At 44.0% G+C, this 24418-nt stretch overlaps 1 protein-coding gene and 1 long non-coding RNA gene across 2 annotated transcripts in view; both read right to left on the reverse strand.

The window, feature by feature from the left end:
• LOC135981436 (uncharacterized) overlaps positions 1-24418 on the reverse strand; it is a 51824-nt gene that overhangs the window by 15849 nt on the left and 11557 nt on the right. The gene's annotated exons all lie outside the window — the stretch shown is intronic.
• LOC135981435 (uncharacterized) lies at positions 12007-14551 on the reverse strand. The gene is made up of 2 exons (XM_065583974.1): positions 13571-14551; positions 12007-12576 (listed from the first exon to the last, which is right to left on the reverse strand). The coding sequence occupies exons 1-2, from the start codon at positions 14145-14147 to the stop codon at positions 12101-12103; spliced, it is 1053 nt and encodes a 350-aa protein (XP_065440046.1). The 5' UTR covers positions 14148-14551; the 3' UTR covers positions 12007-12100.

Consider the following 24418-nt stretch of genomic DNA (forward strand, 5'->3'; position numbering starts at 1 on the left):
CCCACCTAAATCAACATCAAAACTCCCATTGACTTCAGTGGGAGCAGAAGTCAGACCTTTGTGTTCTTTCCTTTCTCTTCCTCCTGAGGGAAGTCACATGCTGGAGATGCAGCATGCCAGTGACTTGTTTCCCCTTGCTGCTCCCTGCTCTGCTTCTACAGGGAGGCGCAGAGGGAAGGAGCTGTCTAGTGGCAAGAGCATATTCCCATTTGCAACTACTCATGCCGTGTATTTATAGTAATAACGAAATAATATCCCTTGAGTTACCTGTCAGTTCGTTCAAGATGTGACGGTCACGGACCTATAAAAGTGGAATTGTACCTCATTCTTCAGCTATGGAGTTATGACTCTGGAGTTATGCCTTTTTTTATATTTAACTTATACACACTCCCTTCCCTTGATATAAATGCCTGCTGTACTTCCTTTTGCCTCATTGCTATGCTATTACTCTAATATTTCAAAATTTCTAATAAATATAATTAAGAAAAAAAGCTTCATTATTAACTCAGCTCTAATTTGAAATTAGCAATGCAGCAACTTGATATTTAATGGCACTACTGAAATGGAGGTAATAGAAATTCTATTGAGCCAAGTAAATGTGAATTAGTAATGGTTCTCATATGTGCATTGTATCTAAATTTAAGATTAAGGAAATGGCAATTGTTACACAAATTAACATTGAGACATTTTAAAGAGTGTTTAAACAAAGTTATTTGGCAATACGTTTATCAATGTTTGACTTTAAGAGTTCATGCAGTCCTGAACTCTGAGTGTCTTGAATATTTTAGCATTTTTAAGCCATTTTGGAGACTTGGGCTCAGGTTCTTTCAAGAGCCTAAGTGAGCCCTGTCAAAGTACTTCCCTGGACATCTATCCCAGGACATTCTGTGCACTGGTAGAATAGTTATTCTGAACCAGGCAGAATGTATACTAGAAAGAATTTAAGATGAGCCTGGAAACTTAAATTTATATCTCTGCTGGACAATAAAAAACAGACTTAACAGAGAAATTGGTTTCTGGCTAATTACAACAATTTGTAACACACACTATTGCTTGCTTACCCTAATTGCCCACTTTATTTTAAATGGTCTCCTATTGCATGTGTGAACCCCTTATGTTTAACTATCTGTCTTACCTTGTGTTTATGTCACTCTGGTTACCTTGTCAGAGGAAGAGCTTTGTGAAGCTCAAGAACTCAGTCCTTCCACCAGCAGAAGCTGGTCCAATAAAAAAAAAATTACCTTACCTACTTTGTCTCTCAGAAATATCATTTTAAGTCTCAACACTGAAAGTGCGTTGGTCTTTACATACACCTGCAGGTCACCCTTAGCTGTTCATAAACTGAAGTTTGCTTGAATCGTTCAATCAACAGACAAATTTTAATGATTTAAACAATCTTCTATTTCAATATACTCTTCTGTGTGTCTACTATCACAGATAATAAAGATTTCAGATATTTTATCATGATTTTAGTATACTGAGCTGACCTCTTTTTAATTAACCTGGGGATTAAGTTGAGGAATATTACAGAATGACTAGTACAAATGGTTAAAATAGTATTAGCATTTCTCTTCCTAGTTTCCCAACAAATGATAAAGAACACTAAATTCTGATCTTTAACTTCAGCAGAGTTGTTCTGGATTTACATCAGCAGAAGAGAGAAAACATGAATATCAAAAGCAGAGCTTCTTCTATCAAAGAAAGGAAAAGAGCAAAAGATTCTTGCTATTTACTAGGTGCTTCAGCATGCAGACCTAATACCTGGGAAGTACTTAGGTACTATGGTGATGAGTGCTTATTGTTATGAAGTGTAGAAAAGTGATAAGGAAAGCTAAAGACATTAGGCGAAAAACATGTCTGGCAGGGCTTAGGACAATAAAAAGGAGATTTTAAAGTATATGGGGGTGGAATCTTCACAATTTATAGTAAAATTGTTCATAATTATAAAAAGACAAGTGTTCAATAAATATTCTGTAGCCGTGTTAGTCTGTATCCAAAAAGAAAGAAAAGAAAGAAAAGAAAAAAGAGTCTGGTGGCACCTTAAAGACTAACAGATTTATTTGGGCATAAGATTTCATGGGTAAAAAACCCACTTCTTCAGATGCATGGAGTGAAAAATACAGATACAGGCATCAATATATATTGGCACGTGAAGATATATATTGGCTCATGAACTCCCTTCTCTTTATGTGCCAATATATATTTATGCCTGTATCTGTAATTTTCACTCCATGCATCTGAAGAAGTGTGTTTTTTACTGACAAAAGCTTATGCCCAAATAAATGTTAGTCTTTAAGGTGCCACCGGAGTCCTCGTAATTTTAATAAATATTCTATTTTGTATTTGTAAATAAGAAAGTTGATATATTTGTATCACATGAGGAAATTAAGTATTTTCCAGTCCATTGGTAACCAAAGAGGATGTTAAACAAAATCTACTAGAGATAAACATTGTTTAAATCAGCAGCCTCAGATGAGTGATATTGCACCCAATTGTCCTAAATGGGTTCCCCATATATTACCCCCAATAGTCCTGAAAGGGCTGGCTGAGGCGATTTCTACATAACATAAGAATGGCCATACCGGGTCAGACCAAAAGTCCATCTAGCTCAATATCCTGTCTTCTGACAGTAGCCAATGCCAGGTGCCCTGGTGGGAATGAACAGGACAGGTAATCATCAAGTGATCCATCTCCTGTCACCCATTCCCTATCGCCCATTCCCATCTTCTGGCAAACAGACGCTAGGGACACCATCCCTGCCCATCCTGGCTAATAGCCATTGATGGACCTATCCTCCATTAATTTATCTAGTTGTTTTTGAACCATGTTATAGTCTTGGCCTTCACAACATCCTCTGACAAGGAGTTCCACAGTTTGACTCTGCATTGTGTGAAAAAATACTTCCTTTTGTGTGTTTTAAACCTGCTGCCTATTAAAGATTTGAACCTACACCTCAATCCAGAGACCGGAACACCCACTTGAGAGCAAGACAGAGTCTTGTGCCTTAGACCACTCGACCATTCTGACACTGTAACGCAGGTCACTAGAGTCCCGGTCCAATGCTCTATCTACTCAGCCATACAGTTTCTGGCCCGTTGACATTAATTTTTAATACATCTTGGAATGCCAGGAAAATTTCAGACAACTAGAAGAGTGCTAAATGTCATTCCAATTTTCAAAAAGAGCAAGTAGGATGACCAGGTAACTATAAGCTTTCGAGTTTGACATCAATACCAGTAAAAATAATTGAAAAGCTGAAATGAGATTCAATAAAAAAAAATAAAGAATAGGATTATAATTAACACCAGCCAACATGGTTTCATGGAGAATAGAAAATAGATTATGTCAAACTTGATTTTATTCTTAGATGAGATTACAGGATTTGTTATTAAAGGTAACTGAATATATGGGATATCCTTAGGTTTTTGTAAGGCATTTGACTTAGTACTGCATGACATTCTAATTTAAAAATTAGCACTATGCAATATGAATAAAGCACCACATTAGATGGAATAAGAGTTAACTAACAAACAGATCTCAAAAAATAGTTGTCTATGGCAATCATCACACGGGGGTGTTTCTAGTGGGGTTTTGCAGGGATCAGTGCTAAGTCTGATGATATTCAACATTTTTGTCAAAGATGTGGAAGTAAATATAAAATCACTCTTACAATTTGCAGATGACAGAGATTGAAGGAATGGTAAATAAATGAGGACAGGGCTGTCATACAGAGGGATCTGGATCACTTGGTAACTTTAGCCTATGTAAACAAAATGCATTTGAATACAGCCAAAGGCAAAGTTATACATCTAGAAACAAGGAACACAGGCCATACCTACAGATTGAGGGAGTGTTTCCTAGAAAGCAGTGACTCTGATAAAGATTTATGGGTCATATTGGACAAGCAACTCAACATGAACTCCAGTGTGATGTTGTCCCAAAAATGGGGTAATGTAATCTTTGGATGTATAAACTGGGGAGTAGTAAGTAGGAGTAGGGCCTGAGAGGAGATTTTACTTCTATACACAGCATTGGTGAGACTGATAATGGATTACTGCATACAGTTCTGGCATCCAAATTTTTAAAAGCATATTAAGAAATTGGAGAGGCTACTGAAAAAAGCAACACAAAATTATTTGCGGGCTGGAGAAAATGTTTTCTAGTGAGAGACTTTAGGGTGACCAGATGTCCCGATTTTATAGGGACGGTCCTGATATTTGGGGCTTTTTCTTATATAGTTGCCAATTAACCCCCACCCCCGTCCCGATTTTTCACACTTGCTATCAGGTCACCCTAAGACACTTAAAGAGCTCAAACTGTTCAGTTTATCAATAAGGACTGAGAGATGACTTGATTATAGTGTATAAGTACCTTCAAAGGAGAAGATACCAGGTACTAAAGAGCTCTTTAAGTTAGCAGAGAAATGCATAACTAAAAGCAGTGACTGGGCCCTGGTCTACACTATGTGTTTAGGTCGAATTTAGCAGCATTAGATCAATTTAACCCTGCACCCGTCCACACGACGAAGCCATTTTTGTCGACTTAAAGGGCTCTTAAAATCGATTTCTGTACTCCTCCCTGAGGAGGGGATTAGCGCTGAAATCAACATCGCCGGGTCGAATTTGGGGTAGCGTGGACGCAATTCGACTGTATTGGCCTCCAGGAGCTATCCCAGAGTGCTCCATTGTGACTGCTCCAGTGTATCTTTCAACTCAGATACACTGGCCAGGTATACAGGAAAAGCCCCGGGAACTTTTGAATTTCATTTTCTGTTTTGCCAGCGTGGTGAGCTGATCAGCACAGGTGACCATGCAGAGCTCATCAGCAGAGGTGACCATGGAGTCCCAGAATCACAAAAGAGCTCCAGCATGGATCGAACGGGAGGTACTGGATCTGATCGCTGTATGGGGAGATGAATCCGTGCTATCAGAACTCCGTTCCAAAAGACGAAATGCCAAAATATTCGAAAAAAATCTCCAAGGGCATGAAGGACAGAGGCTATAACAGGAACCCGCAGCAGTGCTGGGTGAAACTTAAGGAGCTCAGGCAAGCTTATCAAAAAAACAAAGAGGGAGTCTCATGCAACAGGGATGAGGATTTTGGGGATGAGGAGGATGAGGAGATGGAGGAGGGTAGCACACAGCAGGCAAGCGGAGAAACCGTTTTCTCCGACAGCCAGGAACTGTTTATCACCCTGGAGCCAATACCCTCCAAACCCTCCCAAGGCGGGCTCCCGGACCTTGAAGGCAGAGAAGGCACCTCTGGTGAGTGTACCATTGTAAATATAATACATGGTTTAAAAGGAAGCGTGTTTAGTGATTAATTTGCCCTGAAGACTTGGGATGCATTCACGGCCTGTACAGCTACTGGAATGCAGTCAATCAACATCCATTCTTTATCTCTGTGTTATCCTCAGGAGAGTGATATCATTCATGGTCACCTGGTTGAAATAGGGAAATTTTATTAAGGGGACATTCAGAGGTGGCTGTTCCTGCTGGGCTGTGTGCCTGTGGCTGAAAAGAAATAATCCTCGCTGTTAGCCACACGGTGGGGGAGGGGTGAAGTGATCATCCCAGAGAATTGGGTTGGGGGGGGTTAGTTGGGCTTGTACTGCACGTTAACTCTAAAACTGCAGCCCTTCAGAAAACCAGCAGGGCCTTAAGAGGCAAAATGCGACCTTGTACCAAAACACATGTGCTATATAATGTTAACAGCTTGGTTCACCTTGAAAGAGTCCACCCATTGTTCTCTAAAATGTGTCTTTAAAGAATACTCTCCCTTTTCTTTCTCCCACAGCAGTAAATGTTTCTACGCTCCCCCAACATCTCCATCCCAGAGGCCAGTGCAGATAAGAAGGCAAAAAACCACATTCGCGATGAAATGTTCTCTGAGCTCATGCAGTTCTCCCACACTGAAAGAGCTCAGCAGAATGCATAGAGGCAAACAATGGCAGAATCCAGGAAAGCAGAAAATGAACACAAGGACAGGAGGGACGAGCAAGAGGAAAGGTGGCGGGAGCAAGAGGAGAGGGGTGGCAGCGTGATGAGAGGAGGCAGGATGCAATGCTGAGGCTACTGGAGTTTCAAACTGATATGCTCCGGAGTATGGTTGAGCTGCAGGAAAAGCAGCAGGAGCACATACCGCTGCTGCAGCTCTTGTGTAACTGCCCATCCTCCTCCACAAGTTCCATAGACTCCTCACCCAGACGCCCAAGAACAAGGGGTGGGGGGAGAGGTGGCTCCGGGCACCCATCCACTCCACCCCAGAGGACTGCTTTCAATAAGTTTTGAAGTGCAGTGTGGCCTTGTCCTTCTCTCCTCTGCTCCTCTACCACCCCACCCAGTGCTTCCCTCCTCCTCCACCCCTCCTGGATTACTTTGGCAATTATCCCCCTATTTGTGGGATGAATTAATAAAGAATGCATGATTTTGAAACAATGACTTAATTGCCTCTGCAAGTGGTGATCAAAGTGGGGAGGTTGGTTGGCATACAGGGAAGTAGAGTGAACCAAGGGGGTGGGTTATCATCAAGGAGAAACAATCAGAACTCTCACACCGTAGCCTGGCCAGTCATGAAACTGGGGAGGGGTGACTGATGACATGTACCCAAAACCACCCACGACAATGTTTTTGCCCCATCAGGCATTGGGAGCTCAATCCAGAATTCAATGGGTGGTGGAGACTGCGGGAACTGTGGGATAGCTACCACAGTGCAACGCTCCGAAAGTCGATGCTAGCCTCGGTACTGTGGACGCACTCTGCCGACTTAATGAGCTTATTGGGGACATACACACTCAACTGTATAACATCGCTTCCTAAAAATCATTTTCTATAAATTTGACCTAATTTTGTAGTGTAGACATACCCTGGAAGTTTAAGCCAGACAAATTAAAATTAGAAAATTGTTTGTTTGTTTTAAACAAAGTCAAACAACAGTGATGACAATTAACCACTGGAACAAACTATGGAAGTGATGGATTCTCCATCTCTTGATGTCTTCATATCAAGACTGGATGCCTTTCTGGAATATGTTGTGATGGGTTGGGTTAGATGTTGTTCTTCAGTGTTGGGTTAAAGCCTTCTTGAAACTAATAGGTATGTGTCACAGTTTCAGGGTAACTGCACTTGCATTCCCCTTCCATGTTCCCTTGAGGGAACACACTCTAAAGGTTTTAGACTCCCAGACATAACCTCTTTAGGGCAGAGACTCATGTCTCTCTTCCACCAGACAGGGAGGTTTAAAGCTGCACAGGTCCATGTCTTATACTGTGATATTCCCAGAAAACCAGACTGCCTAAACAGACCAGGATCTGCGCTTTGCTTTCTCTCTAACTGTTAACACGACTTCTCCTCTTTCTCTCCTCATGCTGTCGCTGGTTCTTCTTCTCTCTTGTACTGATGCTGGTACTCCTGGTCTTCAAGCAGCTGGGGTTCCAGATGCAGCCAGTCCCTCCTTAGCTGCATCCTCTCTTGGCCTACCAGCAGATCTCTCATCAATCCCTGTTGCAGTGATACATTTGGTCTGTACAGAGCACAGATGTTCCCTTTTTCTCTCCAGGGAGCTGACTCCAAGATTTCCCTGGCCTGTGGGCTGGATCTTCCCTGTGAACTTGAACCATTATTTCTCTTCTGGTTGTCAGAATACAGCAAGTTGACTACCTGTATTTTTATCCACTCCTCAGTGTTGAGCTAAATTTCTCTGTGAAATTCAATCAGCTGATCTTACTTCAGCTCTTCCTAATTCATTTTCCCTTCTCTCTCATTTCACTGTTCCTTTCTCCAAAAGACTGAACATTTCTCTGTGCTTTTCCCTTCTAATGTACTTCACTACTGTTGGTGCTTATGAGAATTCATGCTGTTCTAGATCCCATATATGCTGCCATCAAATATATGACAGTTCAGGGTAACTGCACTTGTATTCTCCCTCTGTTGTCCACCAAGAGCACCCACTTAAAGGTTTCCAGCTACCAGCTGTCACCACTCTTGGACAGAGACCTGTACCTCACTCCCTCCTGACCAGGGTATTTCAAGGCTAACAGCTCCCTATCTACACTGTGATATTCCCAGCTAGCCAGACTCCCTAAATAGGCCAGCATCTGTGCTTTGCTTTCTCTCCAGAGGCTATGAACAATATAATTGTCTTCAGTTACAAGGTACCAGAGAGCTCTTTCTAAACAAGCACATTTATTCTTAAGGTGAAAGCATTAAATAGAAAACACATTAAAAAACTTAAAAAAAAAATGTGCATGTATGCTAAAAAACTTACCATACGTCATCCCATGCTAACCTCAGGTTCTGGTAGGTGTCATTCCTTCAAAACCCACAACTGAATTTTCCCCATGGTTACAAGTTCAAAACTGTCTCAGAATCAGAACAATCTGTTGGACACTTCATTTGTTTCTTTATACAGGTTGGACTTTTGATCTCCAGCCAACAGGTAAAATCAGCAAAGACCCTCTCCTCAAGGCATGTTTGAATAACTGGATGTAGGAAATTTGCATTAATCTATTCCCCAGGAAACATTATTGTCCCAAAAGTCCATTCTTGTCTGGCATGTTATTCAATATAATTTTTGGAACTTCAATTCCTCATATCTGTCAGTTCACCCCCTTGTGAGGTTCAGTAAAATTCCGGCCCACAATAATACATAAAACCATTAATTTAATACAATGGATCACAAAGATACTTACACCTAATTCAATAAAGTCTTCCCAGGGATGTGGCAGTAGATTGCCATATCTGTCATAGTGTGAACATGCCCTTCCTTTAAGATACCTGTAAAAGACATTTAAGGGGCTCCACCTAAAACAAGGACAATAGAGTCTGCCCAGAAATTAACACCATGAAGATGGAGGGTTCCGTGAGGTATTGTTTGGCCAGATGTGTGTGAGAGAGAGACAGGGGGAGAGAGTGAAGAGAAAGACAAGCAGACACAGCCTGGAATGGCATTAATGTAGCTCTGAGATAAAGATAAGAGAAAAAGCTTTTAGGGTCCAGAGTGTTGGCTGGAAAGGCGTGCTTGGAACAGCAAACAAAGGAAATGCCCCTTGCTATGTGATTCTGACTGTGTTCAGAAACAGGACTTTGGTGAAATCTTGTTTATTTACAAGGAATGTACAAAGTTACCAGACTGTATCATTAATTTATACTCCCCTCTGGAACACCCGGAGTTCCTGGAACGCCCTGACCTTTGACTAGCTGCTTAGGTCTAAAAGGATAACAATGTGTTTTAGCCAAAACACAAGTTATGTTTTAGTCAAACACATGTTATTGGGCTCAATACAAGGGTAACAGGTGAAATGTAATGGTCTTTTATACACAGATCAAACTAGAGGATTGAATGATCTCCTCTAGCCTTCAATTCTAGGGAATCTATGAAAAACCACAGATACATAGATATATTCATGGACAAATTCTATCTTTTGCTTTCAGTCATGCCCTCCTTTAAATCTATTACTATTGGATTGAGAGTTTCAGAGCTTGATTTTGGTTGCTTAGCAACATAATCAGCAGTTTCCTTATTGATGTTAGGGATGGCTAAACCTGGAATGGTCTTGTTTAGCTACATATCCAGAGTTTAAACGTGTATCCAAATTCACATAACATATTGGTGGGTGGACTAAGAGCAAACAATAGAAAAGAAGATTGTGGATAGGCTCAAATCTCATCTGGGTCAGAATAAAGCACTTAGGCCTTGTCTACACTACGAGAGTAGTTCGATTTTACTTGCATCGAATTTTTGTAATCGATATTGCAAAGTCGAACGTGTGTGTCCACACTAAGGACAGTAATTCGACTTTGTGCGTCCACACTAACGGTGATAGCGTCGACATTCGAAGCGGTGCACTGTGGTCAGCTATCCCACAGTTCCCGCAGTCCCCTCTGCCCATTGGAATTCTGGGTGTAGCCGGCAATGCCTTCTGGGTAACAAAATGAGTCGAGGGTGCTTTTGGGAAACTGTCGTCATCCGTCCATCACTCCCGCCCTCCCTCCCTGAAAGCGCCGGCGGGAAAACAGTTCGCGCGCTTTTCCAGTCATTGACAGCGCGGACGCCACTGTACTCCGAGCATGGAGCCCGCTGCGACCATCGCTGCAGTTGTGGCCGCTCTCAACGTCTCGCAGCTTATCATAAAGGTTTCCCTGAGGCAGATGCAGAAAAGTCAGGCAAGGAGGCTACGGCACCGCGGTGATGTCCTGAAGTCTGAGAGTAGCACAGACCTGTCAGAAAGCAGGCGACCCAGCGCCGAGGACATCACAGTGGCAATGGGTCATGTTGATGCCGTGGAACGGCGATTCTGGGCACGGGAGACAAGCACTGAGTGGTGGGACCGCATAGTGCTGCAGGTCTGGGATGAATCCCAGTGGCTGCGAAACTTTCGCATGCGGAAGGGAACTTTCCTGGAACTTTGTGAGTTGCTGTCCCCTGCCCTGAAGCGCAGTGACACCCGGTTGCGAGCTGCACTGAGTGTACAGAAGCGAGTGGCCATAGCCCTGTGGAAGCTTGCAACGCCAGACAGCTACCGGTCAGTCGCGAACCAGTTTGGGGTGGGCAAATCTACCGTGGGGGTTGTTGTGATGCAAGTAGCGAAGGCAATCGTTGATGTACTGCTGCCAAAGGTAGTGACCCTGGGAAACGTGGAGGCGATCATAGATGGCTTCGCAGCGATGGGATTCCCAAACTGCGGTGGGGCCATAGATGGAACTCACATCCCTATCCTGGCACCGGACCACCAGGCCACCCAGTACATTAACCGAAAGGGATACTTTTCCATGGTGCTGCAAGCACTGGTGGACCACAGGGGACGTTTTACCAACATCTACGTGGGATGGCCGGGCAAGGTTCATGACGCTCGTGTTTTCAGGAACTCTGGTCTGTTTAGACGGCTGCAACAAGGTATTTACTTCCCGGACCACAAAATAACTGTTGGGGATGTGGAGATGCCTATAGTCATCCTCGGGGACCCAGCCTACCCGCTAATGCCCTGGCTCATGAAGCCCTATACTGGCGCCCTGGACACTGAAAAAGAACTCTTCAACTACCGGCTGAGCAAGTGCAGAATGGTGGTGGAGTGTGCTTTTGGCCGTCTCAAGGGGAGATGGAGAAGCTTACTGACTCGCTGTGATCTCAGCGAAACCAATATCCCCATTGTTATAGCAGCTTGCTGTGTGCTCCACAATCTCTGTGAGAGCAAGGGGGAGACCTTTATGGCGGGGTGGGAGGTTGACGAAAATAGCCTGGCTGGTGATTACTCACAGCCAGACAGCCGGGCGATTAGAAGAGACCAGCGGGAAGCGCTGTGCATCCGGGAGGCTTTGAAAGCAAAGTTCCTGAGTGAGCAGGGTAACCTGTGATTTTATAGTTTGTGTACTGAGAAGCTAAACCTGCCCCCGTTTCTTTACCCAGGTAATGTTGACTATCCTATCCAGTTACATACCCCCTTCACCCCCCCTCCAACACACGTGTCGAAATAAAAATAGTTCTACTTTGTTAAAGCACACCGTTTTCTTTAATACTGTTTTAGCGGGAATTTTTTAAAACTGGGACGCAGACTGTGGTGCGGGGCGGGTCTAGTGTTGTGATGCGAATGCAGCTTCTAAACTCAAGGATTGACAGGCTCCGCTGCGGTGGGATGCTTGTTTCAACGGAGCCTGTCACCCCTCCTGATCGGGACTGTGTGTATGGGAGGTCTATTTGACTTTGTGGCAGGGGGAGGACGGTTACAGATCCCATGCTGTGTGGCTCTGTGATCCTGTCTAAGGACCGGCGCTTAAGATCTGTAACTGCCCTCCCCCGCCACAAAGTCACAGAGCAACCCACCCCCCCCAACATTACATCAAAACAACCTCCCAGACTAACCGGGGCAACTAGTCACTGCATCACTGCACTGTGTATGTGCCCTGCTGCTGTGCCTGCCCCCGACTATGTACCCTGCCAAAGGAGACTGTCCTGTCCAATTTCCAACCCCCTTTCCCCTCCTCCTCCAAAAGAACATGATTGAAACAGTAGTTAACAGAAACGAATTTTTTATTATCAACTACACATGGCATTGGGAGGTGAAACTTGGACGTGGGCTTGTGTCAGGCGGGAAGGAAAGAACTTTTCAAATTTTGGGAAATGAGAGCCTTCTGCTACTAGAGCTCTCTGCAGGGGTGGAGTGAGAGTTAGCAGGGACTCTGCCGCCTCTCCTTCTTTGCACTTTGGGTGAGGTGGGTATGGGACTTGGTGGCGGGGGAGGGCGGTTAGAGATGGACTGCAGCGGGGCTCTGTCCTCCTGCCTCCGTTCCTGCAGAACATCCACAAGGCGCCGGAGCGTGTCCGTTTGCTCCCTCAGTAGTCCAAGCAGCGTTTGAGTCGCCTGCTGGTCTTCCTGCCGCCACCTCTCCTCCCGATCCATGTTGGCTTGGTGCATTCGGGTCAAGTTCTCCCGCCACTGGGTCTGCTGTGCTGCCTGGGCTTGGGAAGAGGCCATAAGCTCAGAGAACATGTCCTCCCGTGTCCTCTTCTTCCTACGCCTAATCCGCGCTAGCCTCTGGGAGTGTGATTCCAGGCTAGGTTGTGAGACAGTCGCAGACGGGGCTGTGGAAATGGGAAAAAGGGAGTGAATTCCTCTGAAAGATAAATGTAGTTGTGAACAAAGAACATAGTCTTTCTCTGTGAACAAGACCATGCACAGCACCTTTCACATGCGCACTCAGCACAAGGTCGAATTCTCGGCCTTCGCATTCTGTGCCTGGGGTCTTGAACAGCACATTTGAGAAGCGAGGCAGCACAACGGAATTTCTGTTGCAGGCAGACATGGTAAGCCGTACACTTGTGGCAGTTTAAAACTTTTATATTACCACTGGCCTCATTTCACATTTAAATCAATGTCAGTCCCTGCTGCCAGCAATCCGGCAAGCGGGAACTCTGCCCCTGTCCCACCCCCTCGCGGCTGTCCCCGGGAATGATCCCTTTCGGCTGCCCCTCTCCCGCCTCCACCGCGTGGCTGCAAACCAGCGGTGACAGTTCTGTAAAGGAACGGGAAAGCAGTCCCAACACTAACATTCCCCTACCTAATTAAAAGCAGGTCACCATGGCCGACATCACCCTGATGAGGATCTCCGAGAGCGACAAAGAGAGAATGCTCCGGGAAAGCCTCCAAAGACCAGGGCCGTATGCCGCCCTGCTGTGCAGAGCAATGATCCCCGAGTACCTGATAATCTCGTGGCGCGGCAACGTGTCGTACTTCGGAGGACCCAATAAGGCCGCTCTCCCCAAGAACCTCATGCAACGGCTTTCAAGTTACCTCCAGGAGAGCTTCATCGAGATGTCCCAGGAGGATTACTGCTCTATCCCCGCACATATAGACCGCATTTTACTGTAGCTGCAGTAGCAGGGAATACACAGTAGAGCGGCTTGTGCAGGACAATCACTGAAAACCGGACATTGCTAGATTTCTTTTCAAAACTTGCACTGCCCCTTACTAAACCGTTAAGCGCCTAGGGCACACTAATCATGAACAACCCATTCTTTTAATTGTTAATATTCCTGTTTTGTTAAAAATAAATGTTTAGATGTTTACAACACTTACTGGCTGATCCTTCACCAGATTCTGTGTCCGGGGTAATGGCTGGGGACGCTTCGTAGGGGATCTCTGTAAGGGTGATGAAGAGATCCTGGCTGTCGGGGAAATCAGCGTTGTGAGAGCTGCCAACTGCCTCGCCCTCCTCATCTCCTTCCTCATCTTCCCCGTCCCCTAACATGTCTGAGGAACCGGCCGTGGACAGTATCCCATCCTCAGAGTCCACGGTCACTGGTGGGGTAGTGGTGGCGGCAGCACCGAGGATGGAATGCAGTGCCTCGTAGAAACGGGATGTCTGGGGATGGGATCCGGAGCGTCCGTTTGCCTCTTTGGTCTTCTGGTAGCCTTGTCTCAGCTCCTTGATTTTCACGCGGCACTGCGTTGCATCCCGGCTGTATCCTCTCTCTGCCATGTCTTTAGAGATCTTCTCGTAGATCTTTGCATTCCTTCTTTTGGATCGCAGCTCGGAAAGCACGGACTCATCGCCCCACACAGCGATGAGATCCAAGACTTCACGATCAGTCCATGCTGGGGCTCTCTTTCTATTCCCAGACTGCACGGCCATCACTGCTGGAGAGCTCTGCATCGTTGCCAGTGCTGCTGTGCTCGCCACGATGTCCAGACAGGAAATGAGATTCAAACTGGCCAGACAGGAAAAGGAATTCAAATTCAAATTTTCCCGGGGCTTTTCCTGTGTGGCTGGTCAGAGCATCCGAGCTCGCACTGCTGTCCAGAGCGTCAACAGAGTGGTGCACTGTGGGATAGCTCCCGGAGCTATTAGCGTCGATTTCCATCCACACCTAGCCTAATTCGACATGGCCATGTCGAATTTAGCGCTACTCCCCTCGTCGGGGAGGAGTACAGAAGTCGAATTAAAGAGACCTCTATGTCGAACTAAATAGCATCGCAGTGTGGACGGGTGCAGGGTTAATTCGATTTAACGGCGCTAACTTCGACATAAACGCCTAGTGTAGACCAGGCCTCAGTGTAATGGGAAATGCAATGGGAGTAACGCAGATTGGAAACTTTCTGGGATTGTAGGGAACCTGAATAGGTAGAGTAAAGTTTGGGATGGGATGAAGTCTTCTTTGGGTTGGAAGAGAGCCTGCAAAAGATGTGGAAAATAGAATCAAGAAATGAATGTGGTAGAAGCATTTCTTATTTTTCTGAACCTCCTTAATTAGCTCATAATTAATTAGCACTTGTATCAGCTGCTGAACTTGTCTGTTATTTATTTGTTTGGGTGGTTACAGATAAATCAGATAAGGTAGAATTCAGTAGTTTATTCAATAGTTTATCCAGGTCTAATGTTCCATTTCAGGGGATAGATGTTTGATTTTAGTTTCAAAGCCATTCTGAATTACTTCAGATCAATCTCTCAGTGTTTATCTTTCTGTTTACACTGGCTGTGTTTTATCTTTCCTGTTTTTGTTGTTAAGGAAACAGAAATAATCTTTTACTGTGTCCCAAATTCTTCAGAGAACTAGAAGGGGGATAGGCCCTACACTGCACTGAATATTATTTAGCACCATAAATGGTTCTATGATTCAATAACTCCATTTTATTTCCAATACAGCTTATCTTTACTGATTTCAGATCAGACAGGATATAACTTTTGGTACTACTTGCATTGCCTTGTGAATACAGGGTCTTTACTCAGGCAAAACTCATACAATCCACACTGCGCAAGGAAAAATAGAAATACTAAAGCAATAACATGGGAGAGAAATCTTAAGACAACTCCTTAAAGTGGTTGGAAGGAATTCATAGCTGCAAAAGATTAATTGCCTGTTGAGAGGGAAGTACACCCCATACACCCAGAGCCCCCAAAGTGCCCATCTTGTAATTTCATGGCTGATAAAGCCTGAAGTAGAACAGGGATTCCACCCAGCACAACAACAAAATATGTCAGTCAAGTCCTCGGAGGTGATGCATGTATTACATTGATGTCTGAACGGAGAATAAGTTGAAGCCTTGCTTACCATTCCAAGCCTGCCTAATGGACAGGGAGAGACTGAATGGGTCACAATCCCGAGACAGTGCTGAGAAAGGAGACAGAGCCAGACCTGGAATTTGGAACTTGCATCTGAAGAAGTGAGGTTCTTACCCACAAAAACTTATGCTCCCAATACTTCTGTTAGTCTTAAAGGTGCCTCAGGACCCTCTGTTGCTTTTTACAGATTCAGACTAACATGGCTACCCCTCTGATACTTGAGAGCCAGCCCTGGTATTTGGAAGCACTGAGGTCACACCTGACCAGGACCCTGGAGCTGAGGGTTGACAATAAAATATATTTTATTTTATAATAAGAAGGGATGCAGGTGATGGACTCCTTCTTGGCGTTAAGAGAGGGAGAAGTCTGGTGAGCAGGGAGGGAAAAAGGTATCAAAGATACAGTTATCTTCTATCCTGTCCTAAATTGAGGAAATACTTTGGTATCTCACATACCCCTGCCTGGCAACTGTGGCTAAATGAGACTATTGTTCTCAGACAAAATATATTTTGATTAATTCCTCATATACTAACAGCTTTATGAAATGAAATGATTTTCCAGTTCCACCTGTAATACCAACTATAAGGAAATCCCCACTAATAGTACCATACATGCAAGTCAAATACACTGCTCTACAGCCAAAATACTTCTGAAATAAATGTAGTCAAACTTTACTAATTCTGGGTCACTGAGAATGAAAATGATGCTGAAAATTGTTGATTGGCTCTAGTTTTCAAGATATGCTATTGGGTCAGTATATACGACCCTTGACTTGAGAATGGCGGAGGATAAGTGAGTTCTAAAGGGAAGGGATCTCAATTTAAATCAGAAATGACTAAAATAATCTTTGAGTAGATCTATGAATAAATCTATGACTGGGTTTGGACAGTACTTGCTTTTTAGGCAAAACAATGAATGGTGCAATCTGAAGCTGGTATTGAATCATACATGATATGAATTGCACCATGTTATTCCTAGAAGTCATGGATGATGCAATCATAATGAAGCTTAAATCACCCTGCTGAACAAATTGCCCTATATCAGCTCTAGAAATCATACAGTGTCGTGCTCTTATTTGTCAGTGTTTGATTTTGCAAAGGGACACATTTCTGTTTAGCCAAAGTGAGCAGAGATGCCTTGTACTTGTGTGAACAGTGCAGATAATTTCTGCTATGTTTGCGGTGAAGTGACTATTGCATCACAAAAGCGCAGTATAACCACTATGGTTAAGAAAGCCTATCACCTTTATTTTGGCTGCAAAATTGGAGATCAGGACAAGAGGTGGGCCCCACACATATGCTGCAACACTTGTGCAACAAATCTTCGCCAGTGGTTGAAGAGGAAAAGGAAATCGATGCCTTTTGCAGTGCCAATGATTTGGAGAGAGCCAACAGATCATACCAGCAATTGTTACTTCTGCATGGTGCCTCCAGTTGGGAAAGGTGTGTCAAAGAAGAAAAAGTGGACTGTGCATTAGCCAAACATTCCATCAGCTATACACCCAGTACGCCATGAAGAAGGACTGCCGGTTCCTGATGCAACAGAATCATTCTCACTTGAGTCAGATGAGGAAGAGGAAGAGGATGAAACTTCTGGTCCTGAAGCATCAATGTCACAGGACCCACATTTTCTCCCATCCTCCTCCTCTGAACCACACCTCATAACACAAGGTGAACTGAATGACCTTGTCAGGGATTTGGAACTACCCAAGAGTAAGACAGAGCTGTTGGGCTCCAGACTACAGCAGTGGAATTTCCTGGCAGGTGATGTTAGGGTTTCCATGTTCCGTGACCGTCAAAAGGATCTTGTCCCATTCTTCTTCATGGAAGATGATCTTGTAGCCTGCAACAACATCAATGGTGTGATGGCAGCCCTCAACATCGTTCACGATCCAGATGAGTGGAGACTATTCTTTGATTCATCCAAGACGAGTCTTAAAGCTGTTTTACTGCATAATGGCAATGTTTTGCCATCAATTCCAGTTGGTCATGCAGTTCATACGAAGAAAGCCTATGACAACATGAAACAACGTTTGAGGTGCATAAACTATGACCAACATCAGTGGCAGCTTTGCGGCGATTTGAAGGTTGTTGCTCTCTTGCTTGGTCTGCAGACTGGATACACAAAGTACTGCTATTTTCTCTGCGAATGGGATAGTTGTGCAAGAGATTCCCACTAAATCAAGAAAGATTGGCCACTCCGACAGTCATTGGAGCCTGGGAGGAAAAGTGTTCAGCATCCACCACTTGTTGAATCAAGGAAGATTTTGTTACCACCCTTACACATCAAGCTGGATCTGATGAAGAACTTTGTCAAGGCCATTGACAAAACACAAGCAGTTTTCAAATAACCTTGGAAATTTTCCACGGAGGTAAGTGAAGCTAAGATAAAGGAAGGTGTCTTTGTTGGTCCTCAGATTCTTGAACTTCTTCGAGATAATGCATTTGACCATGCACTGTGTGGCAAGGAAAAGACGGCATGGAAAGCCTTCCAGTTAGTGGCAATAAAGTTTCTCGGAAACAACAAGGCAGACAACTACAGGTTGTTGGTGGAAAACCTCCTCAAGGCATACAAAAGCCTTGGTTGCAACATGTCAGTAAAGATACATTTTTTGCACTCCCATCAAGATTTTTTTCCACCGAACTGCGGAGCAGTGAGTGACGAGCACGGCGAGCGACTTCACCAGGATATTGCAACAATGGAGAAATGCTATCAGGGCAAATGGAGCCCATCAATGCTTGCAGACTATTGCTGGACAGTGACAAGAGATGCTCCATTTAATGAATACAAGAGACAAGCCAAGAAGTTCCAAGTAGACACTGAATAGAACTAAACTATGTACATAATAATTTTTTGCCTTTTGTTTCACAATACATTTTATTTATATAACCCTTTTGCTGATTTTTAAAGTGTTACATAAACAGGACAGGTGAAATATTATGTAAAGCAACCATAAACACATGAAAAGACCTAGGTTTACAATTTATGATTAAAACTCTACTATATATATATATATATATATATAGACATAAAATGTAAAAACTTAAATATCTTAAAACAACTGGCTACTGTTTTTAATTGTCATATTTGAATTCAGCACATCAAAATACACAATAAATAGCACATTTTATCTCTGAAGCAGACGACTTCTCAAAAATTGTAGACCAGTGATATTAGAAGGTACTCAAATATGCTACTATATTCACTGGCTTATGGCTTACCCCAATCCACAAATAAAGCAGCTTTATAACTAAAGCATATATACCATATATATAAAGAGTGGAAAACTGGAGAATGTCACACAAAGAGAATCAAGCAGGAACATCTGAACTCACCATTCAGAGCCCACTCCTTTCCCCACTGAAGTCAGTGGCAAAACTCAGTTTCTCAGATTTCAGAGTGGTAGCCAAGTTAGTCTGTATCAGCAAAAACAACGAGGAGTCCTTGTGGCACTTAGAGCCTAACAAATTTATTTGGGCATAAGCTTTCATGGGCTAAGTGGGTTTTAGCCCACGGAAGCTTATGCCCAAAGGCATTTGTTAGTCTCTAAGGTGCCACAAGGACTCCTTGTTGGTTTTTTCAGTTTCTCAAAGTGTCTTTGACAGAGCCTCTCTATTTTAAGTAGTAATTTCAAACTAGATATATATGATACTTTGCGTATCGATTTAACCCTGCACCTGTCCACACAATGAAGCCATTTTTGTTGACTTAAAGGGCTCTTAAAATTGATTTCTGTACTCCTCCCCGATGAGGGGATTAGTGCTGAAATCGACCCTTCTGGGTCAAATTTGGGGTAGTGTGGACGCAATTCGACAGTATTGGCATCCAGGAGCTATCCCAGAGTGCTCCATTGTGACTGCTCTGGACAGCACTCTCAACTCAGATGCACTGGCCAGGTAGACAGAAAAAGCCCCGGGAACTTTTGAATTTCATTTCCTGTTTGGCCAGCGTGGTGAGCTCATCAGCAGAGGTGACCATGGAGTCCCAGAATCGCAAAAGAGCTCCAGCATGGACCGAACGGGAGGTACTGGATCTGATTGCTGTATGGGGAGAGGAATCCGTGCTATCAGAACTCCGTTCCAAAAGAAGAAATGCCGGAATATTTGAAAAAATCTCCAAGGGCATGAAGGACAGAGGTCATAACAGGGACCTGCAGCAGTGCCGCGTGAAGCCTACTGAAGAACCAGAGAGGCAAACGGCTGCTCCGGGTCAGAGCACCAGACATGCCGCTTCTATGATGAGCTGGATGCCTTTCTAGGGGGTGCCCCTACAACTACCCCACTCCTGTGCTTCCCTCCTCCCACATCCCTCCCGGGCTACCTTGGCAGTTGTTCCCCCATTTGTGTGATGAATTAATAAAGAATGCATGAATTTGAAACAACAATGACTTTATTGCCTCTGCTTGCAGAGCTCAAAGGGAGAGGGGAGTGCGGTTGGCTTACAGGGAAGTAGAGTCAACCAAGGGGGCGGGTTTTCATCAAGGAGAAACAAACAGAACTTTTACAGCATAGCCTGGCCAGTCATGAAACTGGTTTTCAAAATATCTCTGATGAACAGCACGCCCTACTGTGCTCTTCTACTGGTGTCTGGCTGCACGTAATCAGCAGCCAGGCAATTTGCCTCAACCTCCCACCCCGCCATAAACATCTCCCCCTTACTCTCACAGACATTGTGGAGCACACAGCAAGCAGTAATAACGATGGGAATACTGGTTTCGCTGAGGTCTAACTGAGTCAGTAAACTGCGCCAGTGAGCTTTTAAATGTCCAAATTCACATTCTACCACCATTCTGCACTTGCTCAGCCTATAGTTGAATTGCTCCTAACTACTGTCCAGGCTTCATGAGCCATGGGAGCAAGGGGTAGGTGCGATCACGTGGTGCTGCTAACTGGGAGAGCAGCCTGAGGCAGAAGCCTCCAGCTGGCATGATGTTCTAGGCAGGACTGAATCTCTGTTAGACAAAACTTAAAGAAGAGAATGACCTGGAGTCATTCCCATTTTTGTTCAGGCGCCCCCGACCGACCTCACTGAGACCGGCCAGCAGCACCCATGTCTGCCCAGGCACCCCTGGCCAACCTAACCGAGGTTGGCCAGGAGCACCCACGGGACGATGACGACGGCTAGCAGTCGTATTGCACCATCTGCCGTCCGTAAGGCAAGGCAAGGGAATGCTGCTGTGTAGCACTGCAGTACCGTGTCTGCCGCAGCACCCAGGAGACATACGGTAACAGTGAGCTGAGCGGGCTTCATGCTTGCCGTGGTATGTCGTCAGCACGAGTAACCGAGGAAAAAGGCGAGAAACGATTTTTTGCTATTGCTTTCACAGAGGGAGGGAGGGAGGGAGGAAGGGGGGGCCTGACAACATGTACCCAGAACTACCTGTGATAATGTTTTTGCCCCATCAGGCATTGGGAGTTCAACCCAGAATTCCAATGGGGGCAGAGACTGCGGGAACTGTGGGATAGCTGCAATGCCCTGAAAGTCAACGTTAGCCTTTGTACTGTGGATGCACACCACCAACTTAATGCGCTTAGTGGGGATACACACAATCGACTATATCAAATCGATTTCTAAATAATAGACTTCTATTAAATCGACCTAATTTCGTAGTGTAGACATACCCTTACTGTGATACCTAAAAAAAATTATCTAAGGTCTTAAGATATATTTGACTTTATAGGAATGTAATATCACTTGTTTAATACTTTTCATTATGTTATCACACTTTATACTATTTAAGATTTAAGATAAAATCTGGTTGGGAAATTCAATTATCCTCAACATTTCATAACTTGCTTTGTGAGATCTAAGGATTAGTCAGAACTGTGGATTAAAGGGCTGCAAATTTTCATTTTAAAATGCAAATACATTTCCATGTTATAAGATGGCAAAATGCATTTTTATCCTAGCAATGGTATAGGATAATTACTAGACAGAGAAGGTAAAAATGTCATTAGTGAAGCAGAAGAGCAGAATAAATATTTCTGCTCTTGATTTCAGAAGAAACTGGATGATATAGACACATTTTAAAGAGATAATGAAATACTTTCTATTCCAACAGCAACTAGACAGGATTGAAACAGCAACTACTAAAACTGAATATTTTTAAATCTGATAACTTGCATCCATGAGTTTTGAAAAGAATTGACCAAAAAGATCTCTGAAGCATATTTTTTGTTTGTTTGTTAACACATCTTGAAATACTGGGGAAGTTTGAGAAAAACTGGAAAAAAACCTAATGTGTCAATAATCCCCTCCCCCCCCCACAAAAAAAGGGGACAACAGGAAGATTTGGGTAACTATAGGCTGATTAGCTTGACATCAATGGCAAGGAAAACCATAAAAGGCTGATATAGGTTACAAGCCGGATAGGTTTAAAGGATGGTATCATAAGTAATGCCACTCGTGTGATTTTATAAAACAAAGATCTTGTCAAGCAAAATTCATTATCATTTTTATGAGATTATAAATTTGGTTCATAAAGGTAACTGTTGCAATGTCCATAGATTTCCGATTCAAAATTAGGGAATTACAAAATCAATGTAGCTTATACTAATAGATTTTAAAAATGGCCAACTGACAAATGTAAAAATGTAATTGTAAATGAGAACTCGTCTATTGGGCATCCCTGTGTTATTCAATATCTTTATAAATGACTTGGTATAACACACAAAATCATTGCTGGTAAAGTTTGCAGATGACACAAACATTGATGGAACGATAAAAAATGATACTGTTCAATTATAAAAAACTGGCCTGAATGCCTTGGTATGCTGGACTAATTTGAACAAGATGTGTTTTAATCCAGACATCATACATCTAGGAACAGAGAGCTAGATTCAAAAAAGGGACTTAGGTACCTAACTGCCATTTTAGGTGCCTAAATACCAGAATTAGGCCCCACTGGGGTTCATAAAACCTCTGCTCAGCTGCTGCCGAACCTTGTAGTTGCCTAAATTCACCGGGTTCCTAAATTTTTTGCAGTAGTTACCTGGGCACCAACGTTTGAACCACTGAGCATGTGCACTGCTGCCTCACTCTACTCCGGATGCCTAGCCCGCAGTGAGAGTCATGAACTGGGGGAAGAGCGGTGTTCCTCCACCTAACTTGCCAGCAGAGCCCAATCCAGTGTGGTCTGAGCACTCCTACCACCACACAAAACAAATGAGGGGGGAAGGGAAAGAGGAGGAACTCCTTCATAACTTTTAGCCCAGTGATTAGAGTACTCACTTGTGATGTGGGAGACCTCTGGTTCAAGTCCCCACGCTGCCTGATGCCAGACTGGATTTGAACAGGGATCTGTCACCTCTCAGCTGAGTGCTCTAACCACTGGGATATAGAATAGTCTGATGTGGGTCTCTCTCAATATCTCCTAGTGAAGTTGTATCACTTTAATTAAATATTAATTAGACCAGAAAGAGTGAGAATGACTCTGTAGACCAGTGGTTGGGGCTCTCAGCTGAAAGGTGGCAGACCCCTATTCAAAACCCTTTGCCTTATTGGACAGAGAGGTGACATTCTAGGTTTGTGCTCTAACCACCTCCTTCTTTCATCCCCTCCATCCCTGGCTCATTTCAAGAAATGACTTATGTGTCTGTCTCCAGGAGAGCTTTCACAGCTGAGAATCCCAAACAGAGGGAGGCACTACCCACCAGCCAGGATGGAGGCACTAAACTCCCTTAGAGGTGCAGGGTTTTGGCACACATTTTTGTCTCTGGCATCTCCCTTTGGCTAGCTTAGGCAGGGAGCTACCCAATGTGCTGGCTTTTGTGAATCCTATTCTAAGGCACCTATCTCCCTCCAGTAATTGTATAGGAAGCCTGACCACCTAACTCATGTTTTGTGAGTTCAAGTGATCTTCTAAGCACCTACAAATTAGGCATTGTGATGCTCAGCATCACAACACATAAATTCCTTTGTACATATAGCCTGAAGAATGTAGGTCACATTTACAGGACTGCATGTTGGAAAGCAGTGGCCCAGAGAAGAGACTCAGGGCTGATGGCAGATAATCAATATAACCAGCTGAATTATGCCATGTGATGGTATACTGAACAAATACAGTCCTTGGACCATTACTGAAATATTGTAGCAAGTTCCAGTGTTCCCACCTTTAAAAGGATCATGACAAATTGGAAAGGAGTCAAAGAAGAACTACAAGAATGAGGTGACGACTGTCAAATAGCGAGAAACATATATTCAGCCTCTTTTGTTTATCCAAGAGAAGGTTAAGAGGTGACTTAATCACATCTATAAGTACCTACATCAGTGTTGGGCGACCTGCGGCCCATCAGGGTAATCTGATTGCAGGCTGAGAGACATTTTGCTGACGTTGACTGTCCGCAGGCATGATGCTCTGCAGCTCCCAGTGGCCGCGGTTCTCTGTTCCCAGCCAATGGGAGCTGTGGGAAGCGGTGGCCAGCAAGTCCCTGCGGCCCACCACTTTTTGTTTACATTTACAGACCTTTTGTTTACATATGCATGGCCGCTCGCAGCTCCCAGTGGCCATGGTTCTCCGTTCCCAGCCAATGGGAGCTGCGGGAAGTGGCGGGGACATTCCCGCACGTGGCCCGCAGGTTGCCCAACACTGTTTTAGGAGGTTAGTGAAAAATGAATCCACATACGGAACACCAGAAACATTTTACTTCAAACATTCTATTTTCCCTTTTGTTGCTTATAACAAAAACTGCACCCCGAGTCCAGCAGCTCCCATGTCTGGCATCTCAGGCAGTTGCCCGCCTCTAAATCTGGCCATGATTAAACCATTTACTTAGGGATGCACTGGATTCTCTGTCACTTGAAGTCTTTACATCAAGTCTAAAAGATATGCCATAGCACAACAAGAAGTTATGGGCCTGATTCAA

The sequence above is a fragment of the Chrysemys picta genome, chromosome 2, assembly GCF_011386835.1.
Source record: "Chrysemys picta bellii isolate R12L10 chromosome 2, ASM1138683v2, whole genome shotgun sequence".
Taxonomy (NCBI): domain Eukaryota; kingdom Metazoa; phylum Chordata; order Testudines; family Emydidae; genus Chrysemys; species Chrysemys picta.

Coding starts and splice junctions, on each gene's coding strand:
- LOC135981435 (XM_065583974.1), bottom strand. CDS start 14,147: ATGCAGAGCTCTCCAGCAGTGATGGCCGTGCAGTCTGGGAATAGAAAG. Junction 12,577..13,570: donor ATCTGGTGAAGGATCAGCCA/GTAAGTGTTGTA, acceptor CCATTTCCACAG/CCCCGTCTGCGACTGTCTCA.